At 46.8% G+C, this 18274-nt stretch overlaps 1 protein-coding gene across 1 annotated transcript in view; it reads right to left on the minus strand.

The window, feature by feature from the left end:
• Window positions 1-18274, minus strand: part of BANK1 (B cell scaffold protein with ankyrin repeats 1) — a 2047355-nt gene that overhangs the window by 1233304 nt on the left and 795777 nt on the right. The window contains exon 5 of the mRNA XM_069230214.1: window positions 4253-4395. Within this exon, the coding sequence (XP_069086315.1) occupies window positions 4253-4395 (143 nt within the window). The remainder of the gene's footprint in view (window positions 1-4252; window positions 4396-18274) is intronic.

The raw sequence follows: 18274 nt of genomic DNA on the forward strand, positions 1-18274 counted from the left end.
GCCAGGACTGAGGAAGAAAGGATACTTGTGCACTTTAAAGGCCCTTCTTTGAAGTCACCCACACTTCAAATACACATTTGGGTATAAGTACTGGGTCTCTGATCCCACTGATCTGACACTTCTGGCCCTATAACTGGACTTTGGACTGCTGACCTGGAAGGACTGCTTTTCTTCTATACTGCCCTGCAGCCTACGGCTCTCTGACCCTGCTGAGGGACAGTGGACTATGCCTTGCAACCCAAAGTGATCTCCAAGCACTTGTTGGCCTGCCTCCTGTTGCTAGAGACATAGGGATATCAAAGTCTCCACCCCTGCTCTTGCGCCTGGTTATCTGAAAGTGGATCCAGATACATGTCTTGCACTAGCAAAATCAATGCAGCCCCCCGTGCTGAGAGCGTCAATCGATGCATTAACCCTTCTGCAGGAGTAAAACTGGCGCATCACACTTGGGGCCCGAGCAGCACCTCCGAAACCACTCCATCGACTGACACATCCCCTGCCTGTTAAAGCAGCAACCAGGACATCTGCATCGATGAAGCACTGAAACAACCACATCGCCACCATTGCTGAAGGAAGATTGATGCATTCCTTCTACAGCGTGAAGAAATTTGTCTCATGAGCTTCAGAATCAACGCATCGTGGCACCAATCCTCGTTTTCGTAACGCATCACCACCAATGTGTGGGAAAAAACAATGTATCCCTCGACTGCAGGAGTGACATTGACACATCTAACAACGCATCATCCCCGTATCTCGTGCTTGCGACCAGGATCAAGGTACTCTTCTCCCTGGGTCTGTGTGGCTTCTGTACCCTGCCCGCTCTCCATCGTGGTTGGCTTGAAATGTTGACTTTGCCCACATCCAGTGTGACCTCAAATAACTCCTAAGGTGCTATTTGCTTCTAAGCTCTAGAACTCTTTTATTATTCTAAAATTCATATCTTGACTTCTCATTGATTTTTGTTGTTTTGGTCTTAAATGATTTATAAAATCATAATATATTTTCCTAACCTGATGTGGAGCCTTTTTGTGGTGTTTTCATTATGTTTCTTTGTGTGTGTGTTGCACAAATACTTTACACAGTGCCACTTGAAATCATCCTGATTGCTCTGTGCCAAGCTACCAGAGGGTGAGTACAGGTTACCTTTTAGTGTTTATCTGATTTACCCTGACTAGAGTGGTGGTACCTACTTGGACTGGGTGCATACCACTGCCAACTAGAGACCCCATTTTTAACATTAGCAGATTTCTGACCTGATGCATATGCTTCAGGTTGGAGTCAGGCAACCTTCAATTTGTATTTCTTATATTTGTCATAAGTACAGTGGTCCACATTACTAGTCTCACACTGCATATGTGCAGTGACTCCTGTCATTGCACATATTAGAAATACAACTGATGCAGAGAAAACTGCATGAGTAATCACCCTATTTTCCTGAGTCAAATTTCTAGTAATTTCCAATGCATGCAGATTTAAAGTGTGTTAGTCCCCATTACTATGGAGAAACTTATAAAGATACATACTACATCCACTAAGTAAGAATCCCAGGATATACTAGTAAATATTGCACCAAATACCAGGCCACTCAAAATGGGGACTACTAAGTCTACAGCTCTGTACTTCGTGGACCACCAAAACATCTGTAAGGAAGAACTTTACTTACTATCTATCCAATTTCTGTACTAATCAATTAGACATGTAGGGCCAGATTTATAACTAGGTCGGGGGACCCATTTCTCCACCAGGGCGACAGAGCAGATTACTCAGTCTCCCTAGAGAAGATGTTGCCTGCCTAATTTATAAGTGACAGCTAAGCTGGCAAACATGTCTTAAGCATTGGCAGGAACCTCCATCAAGGCAAGTCCTGTCAATGCTCTTTACATTTTGGTGCAGGGCTCCGGCAGCATTACGGAGCCCTGTACCTGTTTTCCTTTTTATTTTCAAAAAGAAAATCATAGAGTGGGATTTTCTTTTCGTGGATTTTCTTATTGGAAGTTAAAAAACATACTCCTCTCACCATGGGAGTCCTGTCCCATGCCAAGGGGAGCATTTAGCAGTTTTCACTGCCCCTTACTGTCTCAGTTTTCCTGACAGTAACAGGCAGTGAAAACTGACCTTGAATTCTCCCCATCTAAATCAGGTGGGGGGAGTTAGAGGTCGGCCTCCTATTGCCCTTACTTCGTAGGGCTGTCACAGGAGTTTAATCATGGCAAAGGTGGAGTTGTCTCCACCATGATTAAAACTATGGCCTGCCAGCACTGAAGTCAGTGGGCGGACTACTATGTTAGCAGGAAGGACCACTTACTGTGTTGAGATGGAGTTCCCTCTCTGCCAACACATAAATTTGGTCCTTAGTTTCTAAAGTCTACATTTTTCCTGGCAACTTATGTTCTTTTTTTTTTTTACTGTTTGGAGATCTTGTCCATTATTTGCCTGATTTTTCTGTTTCAAATTAATTGGTTCAATTTCAACAGGACTCTTTCATTTGTGCTGTTTGCACACTATAAAAAAATATTTGCTTCTAGAAGCTAAAGAATTGAATAGTTAAAAGTGGAAATTATATATTTAAGGTGGCACCTTAGTCCAGAAAGCATTTTTTACCTTGTATACTTGAGATACACCAAACAAGGCATGGGCACCAAGCCTATGTGGTCATAATTACAATGACTGTGTTCAGAAAGAATTTGGCAGGCTTTAACAAACATGCTTTATTTATATATGAGTCAATGAAACATATTATGCTAATGATAGCATAGGTAGGGTTAAGGAACTAATGGCAGGCAAATTGAAATAAAAACGTGAAGCATGTGCATTATAAGGCGAAGAGGTGCAGGCCTTCCAACACAAAGACCCACAAGCCCACCTTTTCAAATTCTAACCTTTTGATTGGCCCTTAGCCTTCCTCAAAGCTGCTATCCTTTGCTTGCCTCTCTTTCAAGTCTGGATTTCACACACTTTCCTTCGGTATTGGTATGGCCTTCCTTCCTACCAGTTGAGCTTGGTTAAGTAACCCCATAGCCCCTCTACCACAGTACATGCTCAACCTCAAAATGGCTAAGTCTCATAAGAAGCCAACCGCGGTATATACTGCTTAAATCTTATATTCAAATTTTCGACGAATCCGTCAAATCTCTCTACGGCCTTAACTTTAATAGCAAAGCACGGTGCGTGCGGCTTTGCAACCTATAAGGGAAACATCGGTCTACTTGTTTCCCACAACCCTGGGCCTCCTCCAACCCCTTCCCCATATTTGTATGTTTAAAAAATTCTGCAGTTCACATTTGAAACAATTTATGGTATATGTAGGATAAGACACGCTTATGTTCCATGTACCAATTCTTTTAGGGAAGCGAGCAGCGCGCGTGGAGCGCGGAGGGACTCCACACAGTGCTTAATAGAACACTAATAACCCGATACATCATGTTTCATGGATCTGTCGGTTATGAATGTTTACGCCTTAGGTGGCGGGTAAGGAAGATTTGTCACAGGAAAATGAGCCCGTCGACATTGGAGACATAGCCTGCTCTTTCCCTTCAGAGGCTTGTCATTACTGAGCCGGCATCATGCCAGCTCGTGAACGCCCGACGCCTACTCGCAGGACCGCCATTTCAAATCCACTTCCTTGATACACCTCTCACCCCTTTCCCCTTTCTTCGTGCGCCGCCCTCGCACAAGTCTGAGCTCCTCGCAAAACTGGGAGCCTTGGTTTTGCTCTGTTTTTGCGTATGTGCTTCTAAAGTGAAGGCAGAGAGCTCTGCTTGGCAACCCACATAGCTGATGATTGACAAGTGGGTGGGTGCACGGAGGGGAATAATGACTCGCCCGTGGACGGGCCTAATGTTCTCAAGCATTAGCAGCACGTAGAGGAACCAAGGAAACAGCAAGTCACATTTCAGCAGCCAATTTGTCGGTTAGCCGCTTGTATACCTTACCTGTTTAAGTGTTTTATATCGTCTCCAGAGATAGAAACGGAAATGTTGTGTCTTTTTTTTTTTTTACTTAATGGACGTTTGGTTCAATTGACCGAATCATAGTTGACAGATTGGTGCGTTAAGTAACATTAGAACACCTCGGCGATAGGTTTTCCTTAGGGTATTACGGTAACGTCGCTGATCTACTGTTCATCATAATTCAATCAGTGCGTGCGTGCTTTATTGCTGCCACATACGGCCCAAGCAGGGCTAGTTCACAGTCGTTTTCTCGCGCTATAAGTTCATACATTGTTGAAACGTAAATGTGAAGGTCAACGTACCCTGCAAATAAAATTCACCGGATCAGCAGCTTTCCTGAGCAGGGTTTCAATCTCTCCCATCGCTGTGTAGTATTCAATCTCAGCCGTGGCCCTAATGACGCCCTCACAGTAGACATTGACATTAACAATGCCTGCGGGAAAGTCTGGGGGGAAAAACGAAAGAAATAAGGCAAACTGAACCGTAAAGGCTTCTTTGGAGAACAGCGCAGGCAAGGCACCAGAAAAAAACGTTAGATGTGTTTGTGTCAGTGTCGTCATGATGTGCCCAGTAACATTTACCAGAAAGATTCTTGAGTACTGAGTATTTACTTACTTAACTGTAATAGTCAGGCCCGAAGTTTGTTTCCATGTTATTCATGGCATGGTATTGCATAAACCCTGCACATCAGCTAAAAAAACTCCCACAACACTACTATTAGCAAGTTTCTGCACCAAATATTGATATTTCCTATATGCCCTAGTGTCATAAAACATTAACAAAGGCCAGCATAACCAGATCGTATACAGTGTCATTTCAATTGTGTGCTTGTGGGTGGGGTCAGGGGGGAGGGTTGGACAGGCCTCTAGGGCAACCAAGCAGTGCCTGAAGGGCTGGTCTGACAGATGAGTGAAAGGCAGGATTCTTGCCTATGTGTGTGCTGATTTTATAGTCAGGTGGGCTGAGTTTTACTGTTGATTTCTCTTCTATTACCACAAGCATTGCCTGCAGCAAGTATAAATGGATACTGTCTCGCTTGCCCTGGAATAAAACACCGACACAGCGTGTCTTTACAAGTTTAAAAGAGCCCTGATTTCCAAATGAGGGGCACTTTTTAGCTATCAAATTCGCTAAACGGGGAGCCACTTTTATTTGGTGTCTGGGTCTATTTTCTGTCCCAGTCCGACCCTGGTAGTGGATGGAGAGTATTTATGTAGCTAAAATGCACAACTATTGTTGATGAATGGTAGCTCAGTCTTCCTCCACATGGGCACCTCTGCTGAGTCACAAACATAACAGGCACTGACAAAGTCAGTAGGTTTGTATTTTGTATACTACATGTATATGCACTTAAGTATACACAGACAAAACACAGAAAGGTACAGTTATGCACATAAGCACGACAATGCATACAGTGACATGCATTCACAACAGACATACAGATACGTGTCACTTATCCAAGGACACATCAATGGGTTGCAGAGCGTTGGACAGTTGGCTGAGAGAGCCCAAACAAAGGTGTGGTACTAGACTATTGTTGTTAGAATATCATCTGACATAAATACAGTGTTCTAAATATGATATACAAAAATATTGCTCCATTGGAGTACATAATAGAAAATCTACACCCAATATGACAATGTTTTTGTAAACACAACTTAGGACACAATATTTATGCCAAAGGATATTTCTGCATATGATATAAGACATCCTTCCGCAGAGTGATGGAATGACACTAAGGGGGTCATTCTAAGTCTGGCGGGCGGCGGAGGCCGCCCGCCAGACTTCCCCCCTCCAAAATACCACTCCGCGGTCGCAAGACCGCTGAGGGTATTTTGGCTTTTGCACTGGGCTGGCGGGCGACCGCCAAAAGGCCGCCCGCCAGCCCAGTGCAAAAACCCTTCCCACGAGGACGCCGGCTCAGAATTGAGCTGGCGGAGTGGGAAGGTGCGACGGGTGCAGTTACACCCGTCGCGAATTTCACTGTCTGCAATGCAGACAGTGAAATTCAAAGTGGGGCCCGCTTACGGGGGCCCCTGCAGTGCCCATGCCATTGGCATGGGCACTGCAGGGGCCCCCAGGGGCCCCACGACACCCCATACCGCCATCCTGTTCCTGGCGGGTGAACCGCCAGGAACAGGATGGCGGTATGGGGTGTCTGAATCCCCATGGCGGCGCAGCGAGCTGCGCCGCCATGGAGGATTCAGAAGGGCAGCGGAAAACCGGCGGGAGACCGCCGGTTTTCCTCTTCTGACCGCGGCTGAACCGCCGCGGTCAGAATGCCCTGCGGGGCACCGCCAGCCTGTTGGCGGTGCTCCCGCCGACCCTGGCCCCGGCGGTATAGTACCGCCGGGGTCAGAATCACCCCCTTAATGTGGTGATGCCAGCTTCATGTTAGCTTATTAGGTAGCTACTCTATGAGTAGTAAATTAAATATGAGGAGAAGAAAGTAGAGGAGCGACAATGCACATTTCAAATTTGGCTTGCCCTTGGGTAATAATTAAGTCACCATTTAAAAAGAAGAAAACGTTTGTATATTTGTGTACAGCTTTTACCATAACAATCTAAAACATTCATAATATCTATTAAATACAAGTATAAATGATTAAAAAAAATCAGACAACAAAAGGAAGATAAAGGTTTCCCTGTTATAATACGAATCCATGTGCTATTTAAAATGACTATACTTGATTAAAAATAAAGGAATATATATTTCTTAAAAGAAGACTCAGGACTACAAACACAGCGGTGGTATATAACAAGCCACTCCACAATCTAAATTGGAGCTAACATGCAGGCTTCATGCATTTTATATTACAGGGTTTAATTTTCTACAGAAATATATTTGGTGTTTTTGGTTTGACTATTCAGGTTGTTTCCCTTCTTTGAAAGTAATGGAGTTCTTACTATTAAAAAACTGTAACAATTTGATGAAACGCCCAAACTTGCTACACAAATTCTTTTACATCCCTTGGCTCACAAACAATCCCCGGAGCCTTAATTTACATTTTCCTTCAGGCACGAAAGGTGCGGTGGAATACATTGTTGTAATGCTGAGTAACACAACAACAACACACACATTTTGAGATATTCTGAAATTGATGATTTACTTTAGTTTGGAAATACAGTGAGTGAGGCATTCAAGATATCGTTACTGGCTTAATACAGCAGCCATTAAGAGTACAGAAATTAACACATATTATAATGTCTTGATTAATTCAAAACATTCGATCCCGGAAACAAATAATAAAACAAATAATAAAACACAAAGATTCAGTGCACTAAGTCTTAACAACCTAAAAACTATTTCCTGTGAGCAAACTGTCTAAACAATTCATTATACGCTTGAAAACAAACCTCGTAGTGCTGCCGAACCACTTTGTTTTCTTATTTCAGCCCACTTAGAATAAAGAGAGATGTCGCCAGATTTGATTTCAGTGCTTGTTGTAAAGCCAGTAATGCCTGGCCCTCGTTATCTTGAAATCCTGTCTGGCCATCGTTTATGACTTTATATGCATACATGAACACACAGGTGGTTATAGAAAATACCTTAAATACGGTTTGTGAAGACAGGACATCTTTTATAACTCTGCAACCAATTCAAACAGCAGATTCCACACTCGCATAGCCAAACAGCTGCAGTTCATACACCACATATGACGCTTGCATACTTATTTTGTGGCATCAGTTATAAAGTCTGCACATTCATTTGGCTCACTGACTTCCTTCTGATAGTGCCAAAGGACTTGACATGAATGCCACAAGTAGCCTTCTTTTAGGAAAACCTAACACCTGTACAACAAAAAAGCCGGGAGGATACTAGGAAGAATATATAGCAATGATTCGCCCAGAATGACTATTTAGTTATTGACAGCTCCGCTTGGGAAAGGAAGACCCTATAGATGGGACAGGGAGACATGGACAGGGTTTAAAACACCATCTCAATGCAAATACAGTGATATTTTAATTTAATTGCATTTATGTGACGCTTACTACCTCTGAGAAGGTGTGGAAGTGCTTTTCAGTGCGTCACATGCCATTCCAGAACCCAAAAAGGATTAGTGGTGGAATAGTATAGGGAAATATGAGTTAATTTGAGTGGTGTTTTTTAGTTCGATGGAATAGGGAAATGGAGAGATAGAAGATCGAAGAGTCTAGAAAGTGTTATTCAGGAGATCACAGTAGTAACATGAGGTTTGGGATGAGGCACAGAAGGGATACTTGAGGGAAGAATTTAGAACAGGTTGTTGGGAGATCATAGTAGTAAAACGAAGATTTGGGTGATCCAATGAGGGATAGAGGAGAGAAGAGTCCAGAAAGGGTGATTTGGAGATCCTAGCAGTAGAATGAGGTTTGGGGTGAGGCAGACAGTGGAGGCAGAGGATATATTGAGAGAGGTATAGGATGAGACACAATAGTGCATTCGATAGTGTCAAAGGTTTTTTTTCTGAGGCAGGGAGACTCTTAAATGAACAGGAAACACTGAGACAGGGATATGCTGTCAATGGTACAAGACAACACTGAAACTGGGACAGGGAGATGCTGTCAATGAAACAAGAAGACAAAAGCCGTGACAGGGAGATGCTGACGCTGACACTGACTGTCAGATAATATCACTGGGACAGGGAGATTTTGTCAATGGAACAAGAAAACACTGAAAACCTGGAGAGCCGCGACTGGGTGCATCCCTTTACTTTCCTCAAAGCTTGTGCACAACCTGCTGCCCAGTGCCAACACAGGCACCCTTGTACCATGATGAAAGATTGCCTGTATTGCAGGGATGATTGTTTATGTGCAGGAAGGGACACCTTGCTGCACATAAACAATCATTAATGGCGTTTTCCTCTTTGTATATGACCTGCAAAATGCAGCACACACGGGAAGAGAAAAAATCAGGGAGAAATAATGTTATTTCTCCCTGTTGCATCACTTTAATGCCACGCAAGATGTGGCTTAGGAATATGGTGTATTCCCATGTTTACAAGGTTTCATGGGTGTTGCGTGGGAACAGCCACAGCAACACCCATGAAACTCCCCTTTCACGCAAAGTTATGCATGAAAGGGGGCCATATTAACATGCCATGAAAAGCTATGAAAGGTTGCTTTGCATGGCCTTGTGAATATGGGTCGGCACAATAAGCCACTGGAATGTCAAAATAAATGATGCTCCAGTGTGCCACTAGAGTCTTGCAAATGAGGCCCTGAAACTCAGATAGGGAGACACTATCAATGGAAAAAACTGTGGCAAGGGAGACAGTGTCAATAGAGCTAGAAAACACTGAAACTGGGACAGCGAGAAAGTGACAGTGAACAAACCAACCCTCTGATACTAACGGGGGAAACATAGACAATACAAACAAAAGACAGTACCTGCAAACAAGACTCCTGTGTACAGGAAACTCCATGTACTGCAGAATCACATTCCCCAGCTAGCCCACTGCATTACTTGGCAATGACATAAGTGTGAGAAAGGGCCTCTTTTGACATGGTAACCCCACCACTTTCTGATTGGAAAATGATGTGGTTTCAAACTGTAAGTGCCATGGGCCCCTGCTAAACAGGTCCCCAGGGCCAGATCCCTTTCCCCAAAACTGTACTATGTATTAGCACTTCAATCCCCTGGTACTTAGGGCATGGGTACTGAAGAAGGCCCCCCAGAGCTTCAGCACCAAGTGTGCCACTCTGAGAGGCCCCACACCTACCTCATGCAGACTGCAGTTGAAAGTGCATGGCAAGCTGTATTTGAAAGTTCCAAACTTGACATGGTACTCACCAAGAATGCCATGTCCACTGGCACTGCATGCACTGTCGGTAAGTCACCTCTCTGGCAGGTCTTACAGTGCTAAGGCAGGGTGAACTATAATGCATGTGAGGGCATATGTACGCATGAGCAAATATGCCCCTACTGTGTCTTTACAAAACCTATGACAAAGTAAGTGCACAAGGAAGCCATAACAAATACATGTACTGGTCACTATGAGTTCCCCAGCTATGTGATGGCCTCTCTGAATACTGGGTAGTTTGGTATCAAACAACTCAGAATAATAAACCCACACTGATTCCAGTGCCAAATGTATTATAATATGTAAACAGAAGGCACCTTAGGGGTGCCCGCTGCAAAACCTACCAACCCTGGCATGGTTTCTGACTGGTCATAGCAAGCTTGCCACTGCTAGACACAAGTATGGAGTCCTGGGGTGAAAGCCTTTGCTCTCAGGCGCGAGAACACAAAGCTTTCCGGGGTGTAGATGTTACACCGCATCCCCTGGGCAGGCATCCTGCACCAGCGGCCAACCGCCTTTGAAATCTGACCCACACCTCTGCTGCTAGCCGCAGATGGATGCCCAACATTTTTCCCCCCACTTTGCGTGGGAAAACCGGTGGGAAAACTTGGTCGTTGTAGGGGGAGTGGACCCCCTCAGCCTGCACCACCCCTCAGGTGTGGCAGATGAGGTGACCACTCTATTTCATTATTCTCCATCTTGGATGGTATGGAAATAGCCACTCAGGGTTAGGGATGTGACCTTTTTTCACAGGAAGTGGTCATATAGTGGGTTTAGCCACCCTACGGTAGGTGGCCCATTGACCACTACCAGGTACTCCCCCTAATGCCCACTAAATATAGTATTTAGTGGGCATTCCTAGACCTGCAGACCAGATTCGCCAGACATAAGAAGACCAGGAAGAAAGAATAACAGATGCACAATAGCAGAAGTCCTGTTGCAAGAAGAAAAAGGAGCCAAACTCTGCCTGCTGCTCTGAAGACTCGACAATCACCGCTGAGGTGTCACCCGGAAACCTGAAGGGCTCTACAAAACCCCAGAACACCTCCAGCCTTCTGAAAATCACCAAGAACCTCCCTTAGAGTGAAGGTATCAATCTCCTGCAACCTGCAAGCAAGGAACCAGTGAAGTCCAGTTCACTGGCCGGCCTCTGACAAATGAACCAGACCCGGAAACCTGACTAAAATCCACACAACAGATCAGAAGGACAAAACCTACCAGTGTGCCAAGTTTGTAGACACTGGGACTTTCAGTGCTTCAGACGTACCTTACCCGGGGTACTGGACCCCCAGTGTCAGACAACCCAGAATCAAACTCCACTCCAGGTCCTCCAAAGCCTAGATGCAGGCACCAGTTGAGGGACCTCAGGACACCCAAGAATCATCCTCAGAGTGACCCTGCTGACCTGCAATCTACCCTCCAAGTGACCTCCTCCTGGCTCCAAGGACTCCAAGATGCATGACTCCTGGCTGAACTATCTGCACTGCACCCAGCCTCCCTGGCCCCTGCCTCATCAATCCAGCTGCACTCTAGGGGTCCCTAACTCCTTGCAACCTCTACCCTCCAAGAGGACCCACCGGCATAACCTATAAGTCCGCCTGTGTAGTGTGTTTCCAAGTGCTCCCCTTCTCCATTGTGCACAAGCTCAAAGACTTTCATCCACTGCTCCTGCTTGATCCAGGAACCGCCCGAACTTCTCCAGCTGACCCACAGGACATCTCAGCGACCTCAACCTAAAAATAGAAGGTGACATTTGCCTAGTTTTATATGCATTTTTAAAGATTTTCCCATTCATACCTATTGTATGTTATTACGTACAAAAATCACATATTTTCTAAACTTTGAAAAATCATAATACAAGAAGTACTTACCTATATGAATAATCTTGGTCTTAAATAAAATATAAATATTGGAAGTATTTTTGTAAATTGGTCTTGAGTTATTCTTCCGAGTGTGTGGCCACATTTATTGATACTGTGAGTATGACAAATGATTAGCACATCTATAAGTTAAGCCTAACAGTTCGCCCAGACTACCACAAAAACAGAGCATTAGGTGTTATGCTTTTTACCTTTGGATACCAAGGTGGGTTTGCTTGGACTCTTCACGCCATTTTACATCACTTCACGTCATTTTTGTACACTATATAGAGAGCCAGCCTCCTACAGTCTGTGAATGGGCGCATCAAGGTCTGAGCGGGTCTCTGAGTGGGTGCATCAAAGTCTGAGTGGGTCTGTGAATGGGTGCGTGAGTATTTGTTTGGGTCTGTGAGTGGGTGTGTGAGTGTCTGAGTGGGTGTGTGAGTGTCTGAGTGGGTCTGTGAGTGGGTGCACAAATGTCTCAGTGGATCTATGAATGGGTGCATGAAGGTGTGTGAGTGGGTACATGAGTTCCTGAGTGGCTCTGTGAGTGGGTGCATGAGTGTCTGAGTGGGTCTGTGAGTGGGTGCACAAGTGTCAGACTGGGTGTTTGAGTGGGTTTGTGAGGGTCTGAGTGAGTGTGTGAATGAGTGCATCAGTGTCTGAGTGGGTCTGTGAATGGGTGTGTGAGAGTCTGATTGGGTCTGTGAGTGGGTGCATGAGTGTCTCAGTGGGTCTGTGAATTGGTCTGTCAGTGTTTGACTGGGTCTGTGAGTGAGTGCATGAGTGGGCCTGTGAGTGGGTGAATGAGGGTCTGAATGAGTCTGTGAGTGGGTATGTTAGGGTCTGCGTGGGTCTGTGAATAGATGTGTCAGTGTCTGAATGGATCCGTGAGGGGGTGTGTGAAGGTCTAAGAGGGTCTGTGAGTGGGTGCATCAGTGTCTGAGTGGATCTGTGAGTGGGTGAATGAATGTCTGTGAGTGGGTACATGAGTTCCTGAGTGGCTCTGTGAGTGGGTGCATCAGTGTCTGACTGGGTCTGTGAGTGGGTGCATGAGTGTCTGAGTTGGTCTGTGAGCGGGTGCAACAGTGTCTCAGTGAGTCTGTGAATGGGTGCATGAGTGTCTGAATGGGTGTGTGAGTGGGTGTATGATTATTTGAGTAGGCCTGTGAGTGGGTGTATTATTGTCTGAGTAGGTCTGTGAGTGGGTACATGAGTCACTGTGTGGGTCAGTCAGTGGGTGTGTCAGTTTCTGACTGGGTCTGTGAGTGGGTGCATGAGGGTCTGAGTGCATCTGTTAATGGGTGCTTCAGTGTCTTAGTAGGTCTGTGAGTGGGTCATGAGTGTCTGGGTGTGTGAATGGGTGCATGAGGGACTGAGTGGGTCTGTGAGTGGATGCTTGAGTGTCTGAATCGGTCTGTGATTGGATGCATCACAGTCTAAGTGGGTCTGTGAGTGGGTGCATCAAGGTCTGAGTGGGTGTGTGGGTGGGTGCATGAGGGTCTGAGTGAGAATGTAAGTGGGTGCATCAGTGTCTCTGTGGGTCTGTTAGTGGGTGTGTTACTAAGTGGTTCTGTCAGATAGTGCATCAGTGTTCGAGTGGTTATGTAAGTGAGTGTGTGAGGGTATGAGTGGATATGAGAGTAAGTGCATGAGAGTGGGAGTAGGTGCATGTGTGTCTGAGCAGCTCCGTGAGTGAGTTTATGAGTGAGTGAGTTAGCACCTGAGTGGGTCTGTGTGTAGGTGCATCAGTGTCTGAGTGGGTCTGTGAGTTAGTGCGTGACCATCTAAGTGGGTCTGTGAGTGGGTGCATGAGTGTATGAGTTGGTGTGTGATTGGGTGCATCAGAGTTTGAGTGGGTCTGTGAGTGGTTGTGTCAGTGTTTGAGTGGTTGTGTGAATAGGTGGATAAGTCTGAGTGGGTCTGTGAGTGGGTACATGAGTCTCTGAGTGGGTCAGTGAGTTGGTGTGTGAGTGTCTGACTGGGTCTGTGAGTGGGTGCATAAGTGTTTGAGTGTGTCTGTGAGAGGGTGTGTCAGTGTCTGAGTGGTTCTTTGAGTGGGTGCATTAGCGTCTGAGTGGGTCTGTGAGTGGGTGCATCAGTGTCTGAGTGGGTCTGTGAGTGAGTATGTGTGTGAGTGTCTGAATGGGTCTGTCAATGTGTGTATGATTGTCTGAGTAGGTCTGTGAGTGGGCACATGAGTCTCCGAGTTGATGTGTGAGTGTCTGACTGGGTTTGTGAGTGGGTGCATAAGTGTTTGAGTGTGTCTGTGAGAGGGTGTGTCAGTGTCTGAGTGGGTCTGTGAGTGGGTATATGAGTCTCTGAGTGGGTCAGTGAGTGGGTGAATGAGGGTCTGAATGGGTCTGTGAGTGGGTATGTTAGGGTCTGCGTGGGTCTGTGAATAGATGTGTCAGTGTCTGAATGGATCCGTGAGAAGGTGTGTGAAGGTCTAAGAGGGTCTGTGAGTGGGTGCATCAGTGTCTGAGTGGATCTGTGAGTTGGTGCATGAGCATCTGAATGGGTGCATGAGTGTACAAGCCAGTGTCTGAGTGGGTGCTTCAGTGTCTGAGTGGATCTGTGAGTGGGTGCATGAATGTCTGTGAGTGGGTACATGAGTTCCTGAGTGGCTCTGTGAGTGGGTGCATCAGTGTCTGACTGGGTCTGTGAGTGGGTGCATGAGTGTCTGAGTTGGTCTGTGAGCGGGTGCAACAGTGTCTCAGTGAGTCTGTGAATGGGTGCATGAGTGTCTGAATGGGTGTGTGAGTGGGTGTATGATTATTTGAGTAGGCCTGTGAGTGGGTGTATTATTGTCTGAGTAGGTCTGTGAGTGGGTACATGAGGGTCTGAGTGCATCTGTTAATGGGTGCTTCAGTGTCTTAGTAGGTCTGTGAGTGCGTCATGAGTGTCTGGGTGTGTGAGTGGGTGCATGAGGGACTGAGTGGGTCTGTGAGTGGATGCTTGAGTGTCTGAATCGGTCTGTGATTGGATGCATCACAGTCTAAGTGGGTCTGTGAGTGGGTGCATCAAGGTCTGAGTGGGTGTGTGGGTGGGTGCATGAGGGTCTGAGTGAGAATGTAAGTGGGTGCATCAGTGTCTCTGTGGGTCTGTTAGTGGGTGTGTTACTAAGTGGTTCTGTCAGATAGTGCATCAGTGTTCGAGTGGTTATGTAAGTGAGTGTGTGAGGGTATGAGTGGATATGAGAGTAAGTGCATGAGAGTGGGAGCAGGTGCATGTGTGTCTGAGCAGCTCTGTGAGTGAGTTTATGAGTGAGTGAGTTAGCACCTGAGTGGGTCTGTGTGTAGGTGCATCAGTGTCTGAGTGGGTCTGTGAGTTAGTGCGTGACCATCTAAGTGGGTCTGTGAGTGGGTGCATGAGTGTATGAGTTGGTGTGTGATTGGGTGCATCAGAGTTTGAGTGGGTCTGTGAGTTGTTGTGTCAGTGTTTGAGTGGTTATGTGAATAGGTGCATAAGTCTGAGTGGGTCTGTGAGTGGGTACATGAGTCTCTGAGTGGGTCAGTGAGTTGGTGTGTGAGTGTCTGACTGGGTCTGTGAGTGGGTGCATAAGTGTTTGAGTGTGTCTGTGAGAGGGTGTGTCAGTGTCTGAGTGGTTCTTTGAGTGGGTGCATTAGCATCTGAGTGGGTCTGTGAGTGGGTGCATCAGTGTCTGAGTGGGTCTGTGAGTGAGTATGTGTGTGAGTGTCTGAATGGGTCTGTCAGTGTGTGTATGATTGTCTGAGTAGGTCTGTGAGTGGGCACCTGAGTCTCCGAGTTGATGTGTGAGTGTCTGACTGGGTCTGTGAGTGGGTGCATAAGTGATTGAGTGTGTCTGTGAGAGGGTGTGTCAGTGTCTGAGTGGGTCTGTGAGTGGGTATATGAGTCTCTGAGTGGGTCAGTGAGTAAGTGTGTGAGTGTCTGAGTGGGTCGGTGAGTGTCTGAATGGGTCTGTGAGTGGGTGCATGAGTGCCTAAGTTGGTCTGTGAATGGGTACATGAGTGTCTGAGTGGGTGTGTGAATGTGTGTATAATTGTCTGAGTAGGTCTGTGAATGTGTGCATGAGGGTCTGAGTGGATCTATGAGTGGGTGCATCAGTGTCTGAGTGAGTCTATGAGTGGGTCTATGAGTGGGTGCATGAGTGTCTGAATGGGTCTGTGAATGGTTGTGTGAGTGAGTGGGTCTGTGATTAGGTGTGTGAGTGTCTGAGTGGGTCTGTGAGTGGGTGTGTGAGTGTCTGAGTGGGTCTGTGAGTGGGTGCACGAGTGTCTCAGTGGATCTACGAATGGGTGCATGAAGGTGTGTGAGCGGGTACATGAGTTCCTGAGTGGCTCTGCAAGTGGGTGCATCAGTGTCTGACTGGGTCTGTGAGTGGGTGCATGAGTGTCTGAGTGGCTCTGTGGGCTCTGTGAGTGGGTGCATGAGTGTCAGACTGGATGTGTGAGTGGGTTTGTGAGGGTCTGAGTGGGTCTGTTAATGAGTGCATCAGTGCCTGAGTGGGTCTGTGAATGGGTGTGTGAGAGTCTGAGTGGGTCTGTGAGTGCATGCATGAGTGTCTGAGTGGGTCTGTGAATGGGTCTGTCAGTATCTGACTGAGTCTGTGAGTGAGTGCATGAGTGGACTTGTGAGTGGGTGAATGAGGGTCTGAGTGGGTCTGTGAGTGGGTATGTTAGGGTCTGCGGGGGTCTGTGAATAGGTGTGTCAGTGTCTGAATGGGTCTGTGAGTGGGTGTGTGAAGGTCTAAGAGGGTTTGTGAGTGGGGGCATCAGTTTCTCAGTGGATCTGTGAGTTGGTGCATGAGGGTCTGAGTAGGCTCATGAGTGTGCAAGTCAGTGTGTGAGTGGGTGCTTCAGTGTCTGACTAGGTCTGTGAGTGGGTGTATCAGTGTCTGACTGGGTCTGTGAGTGGGTGCATGAAGGTCTGTGAGTGGGTGCATGAGTTCCTGAAGGCTCTGTGGTTGGGTGCATCAGTGTCTGACTGGGTCTGTGAGTGGGTGCATGAGTGTCTGAGTTGGTCTGTGAGTGGGTGCATCAGTGTCTCAGTGAGTCTGTGAATGGGTACATGAGTGTCTGAATGGGTGTGTGACTGGGTGTATGATTATTTGAGTAGGTCTGTGAGTGGGTGTATTATTGTCTAAGTAGGTCTGTGAGTGGGTACATGAGTCACTGAGTGGGTCTGTCAGTGGGTGTGTCAGTTTCTGACTGGGTCTGTGAGTGGGTGCATGAGGGTCTGAGTGCATCTTTTAATGGGTGCTTCAGTGTCTGAGTAGATCTGTGAGTGGGTCATGAGTGTGTGGGTGTGTGAGTGGGTGCATGAGGGTCTGTGTGCATCTGTGAATGGGTGCATGAGTGTCTGAGTGAGTCTGTGAGTGGATGCTTGAGGGTCTGAATCGGTCTATGATTGGGTGCATCACAGTATAGGTGGGTCTGTGAGTGGGTACGTCAAGGTCTGAGTGGGTGTGTGGGTGGGTGCATGAGGGTCTGAGTGGGAATGTAAGTGGGTGCATCAGTGTCTCTGTGGGTCTGTTAGTGGGTGTGTTACTGAGTGGTTCTGTCAGACAGTGCATCAGTGTGTCTGTGAGTGAGTGTGTGAGGGTCTGAGTGGATATGAGAGTGGGCGTGTAAGTGTCTGGCTGTGAGTGTGAGTGAGTGCATGAGAATGGGAGTAGGTGCATGTGTGTCTGAGCAGCTCTGTGAGAGAGTATGTGAGTGGATGCGTAAGAATCTGAGGGGCATATTTATACTCCGTTTGCGCCGAATTTGCGTCGTTTTTTTCGACGCAAATTAGACGCAAAACTAACTCCATATTTATACTTTGGCGTTAGACGCGTCTAGCGCCAAAGTACCTGGAATTAGCGTCATTTTTTTGCGTGAACACCTTCCTTGCGTTAATGATATGCAAGGTAGGCGTTCCCGTCTTAAAAAATGACTCCGATGCATATGCGTCGTATTTATACTCCCGGGCAAAAATGACGCCCGGGGGTGGGCGGGTCTAAAAAACCCGCATTTTGCCGGATTTTAGCGCCTGGGTCAGGGCAGGTGTTAAGGGACCTGTGGGCTCAGAATGAGCCCAGAGGTGCCCTCCCCTGCCCCCAGGGACACCCCCTGCCACCCTTGCCCACCCCAGGAGGACACCCAAGGATGGAGGGACCCACCCCAGGGAAGAAAAGGTAAGTCCAAGTAAGTATTTAAAAAAAAAAAAAATTGTGGCATAGGGGGGCCTGATTTGTGCCCCCCTACATGCCACTATGCCCAATGACCATGCCCAGGGGACATAAGTCCCCTGGGCATGGCCATTGGGCAAGGGGGCATGACTCCTGTCTTTGCTAAGACAGGAGTCATTTCAATGGGGGATGGGCGTCGTAAAAAAATGGCGCAAATCGGGTTAAGACGATTTTTTTGCCTCAGCCTGACTTGCCCCATTTTTAGACGCCCAAACGCCATTTTTCCCTACGCCGGCGCTGCCTGGTGTATGTGGGTTTTTTTCACGCACACCAGGCAGCGCCGGTCGGCTAACGCCGGCTAACGCCGGCTAACGCCATTCAATAAATACGGCGCCCGCATGGCGCTTCAGAATGGCGTTAGCCGGCGCTAATTTTTTTGGTGCAAAACTGCGTTAGCGCAGTTTTGCGTCAAAAAGTATAAATATGGGCCTGAGTGGGTCAGTGTGTAGGTGCATCATTGTCTTAGTG

Source organism: Pleurodeles waltl, chromosome 1_1, assembly GCF_031143425.1.
Source record: "Pleurodeles waltl isolate 20211129_DDA chromosome 1_1, aPleWal1.hap1.20221129, whole genome shotgun sequence".
Lineage (NCBI taxonomy): Eukaryota > Metazoa > Chordata > Amphibia > Caudata > Salamandridae > Pleurodeles > Pleurodeles waltl.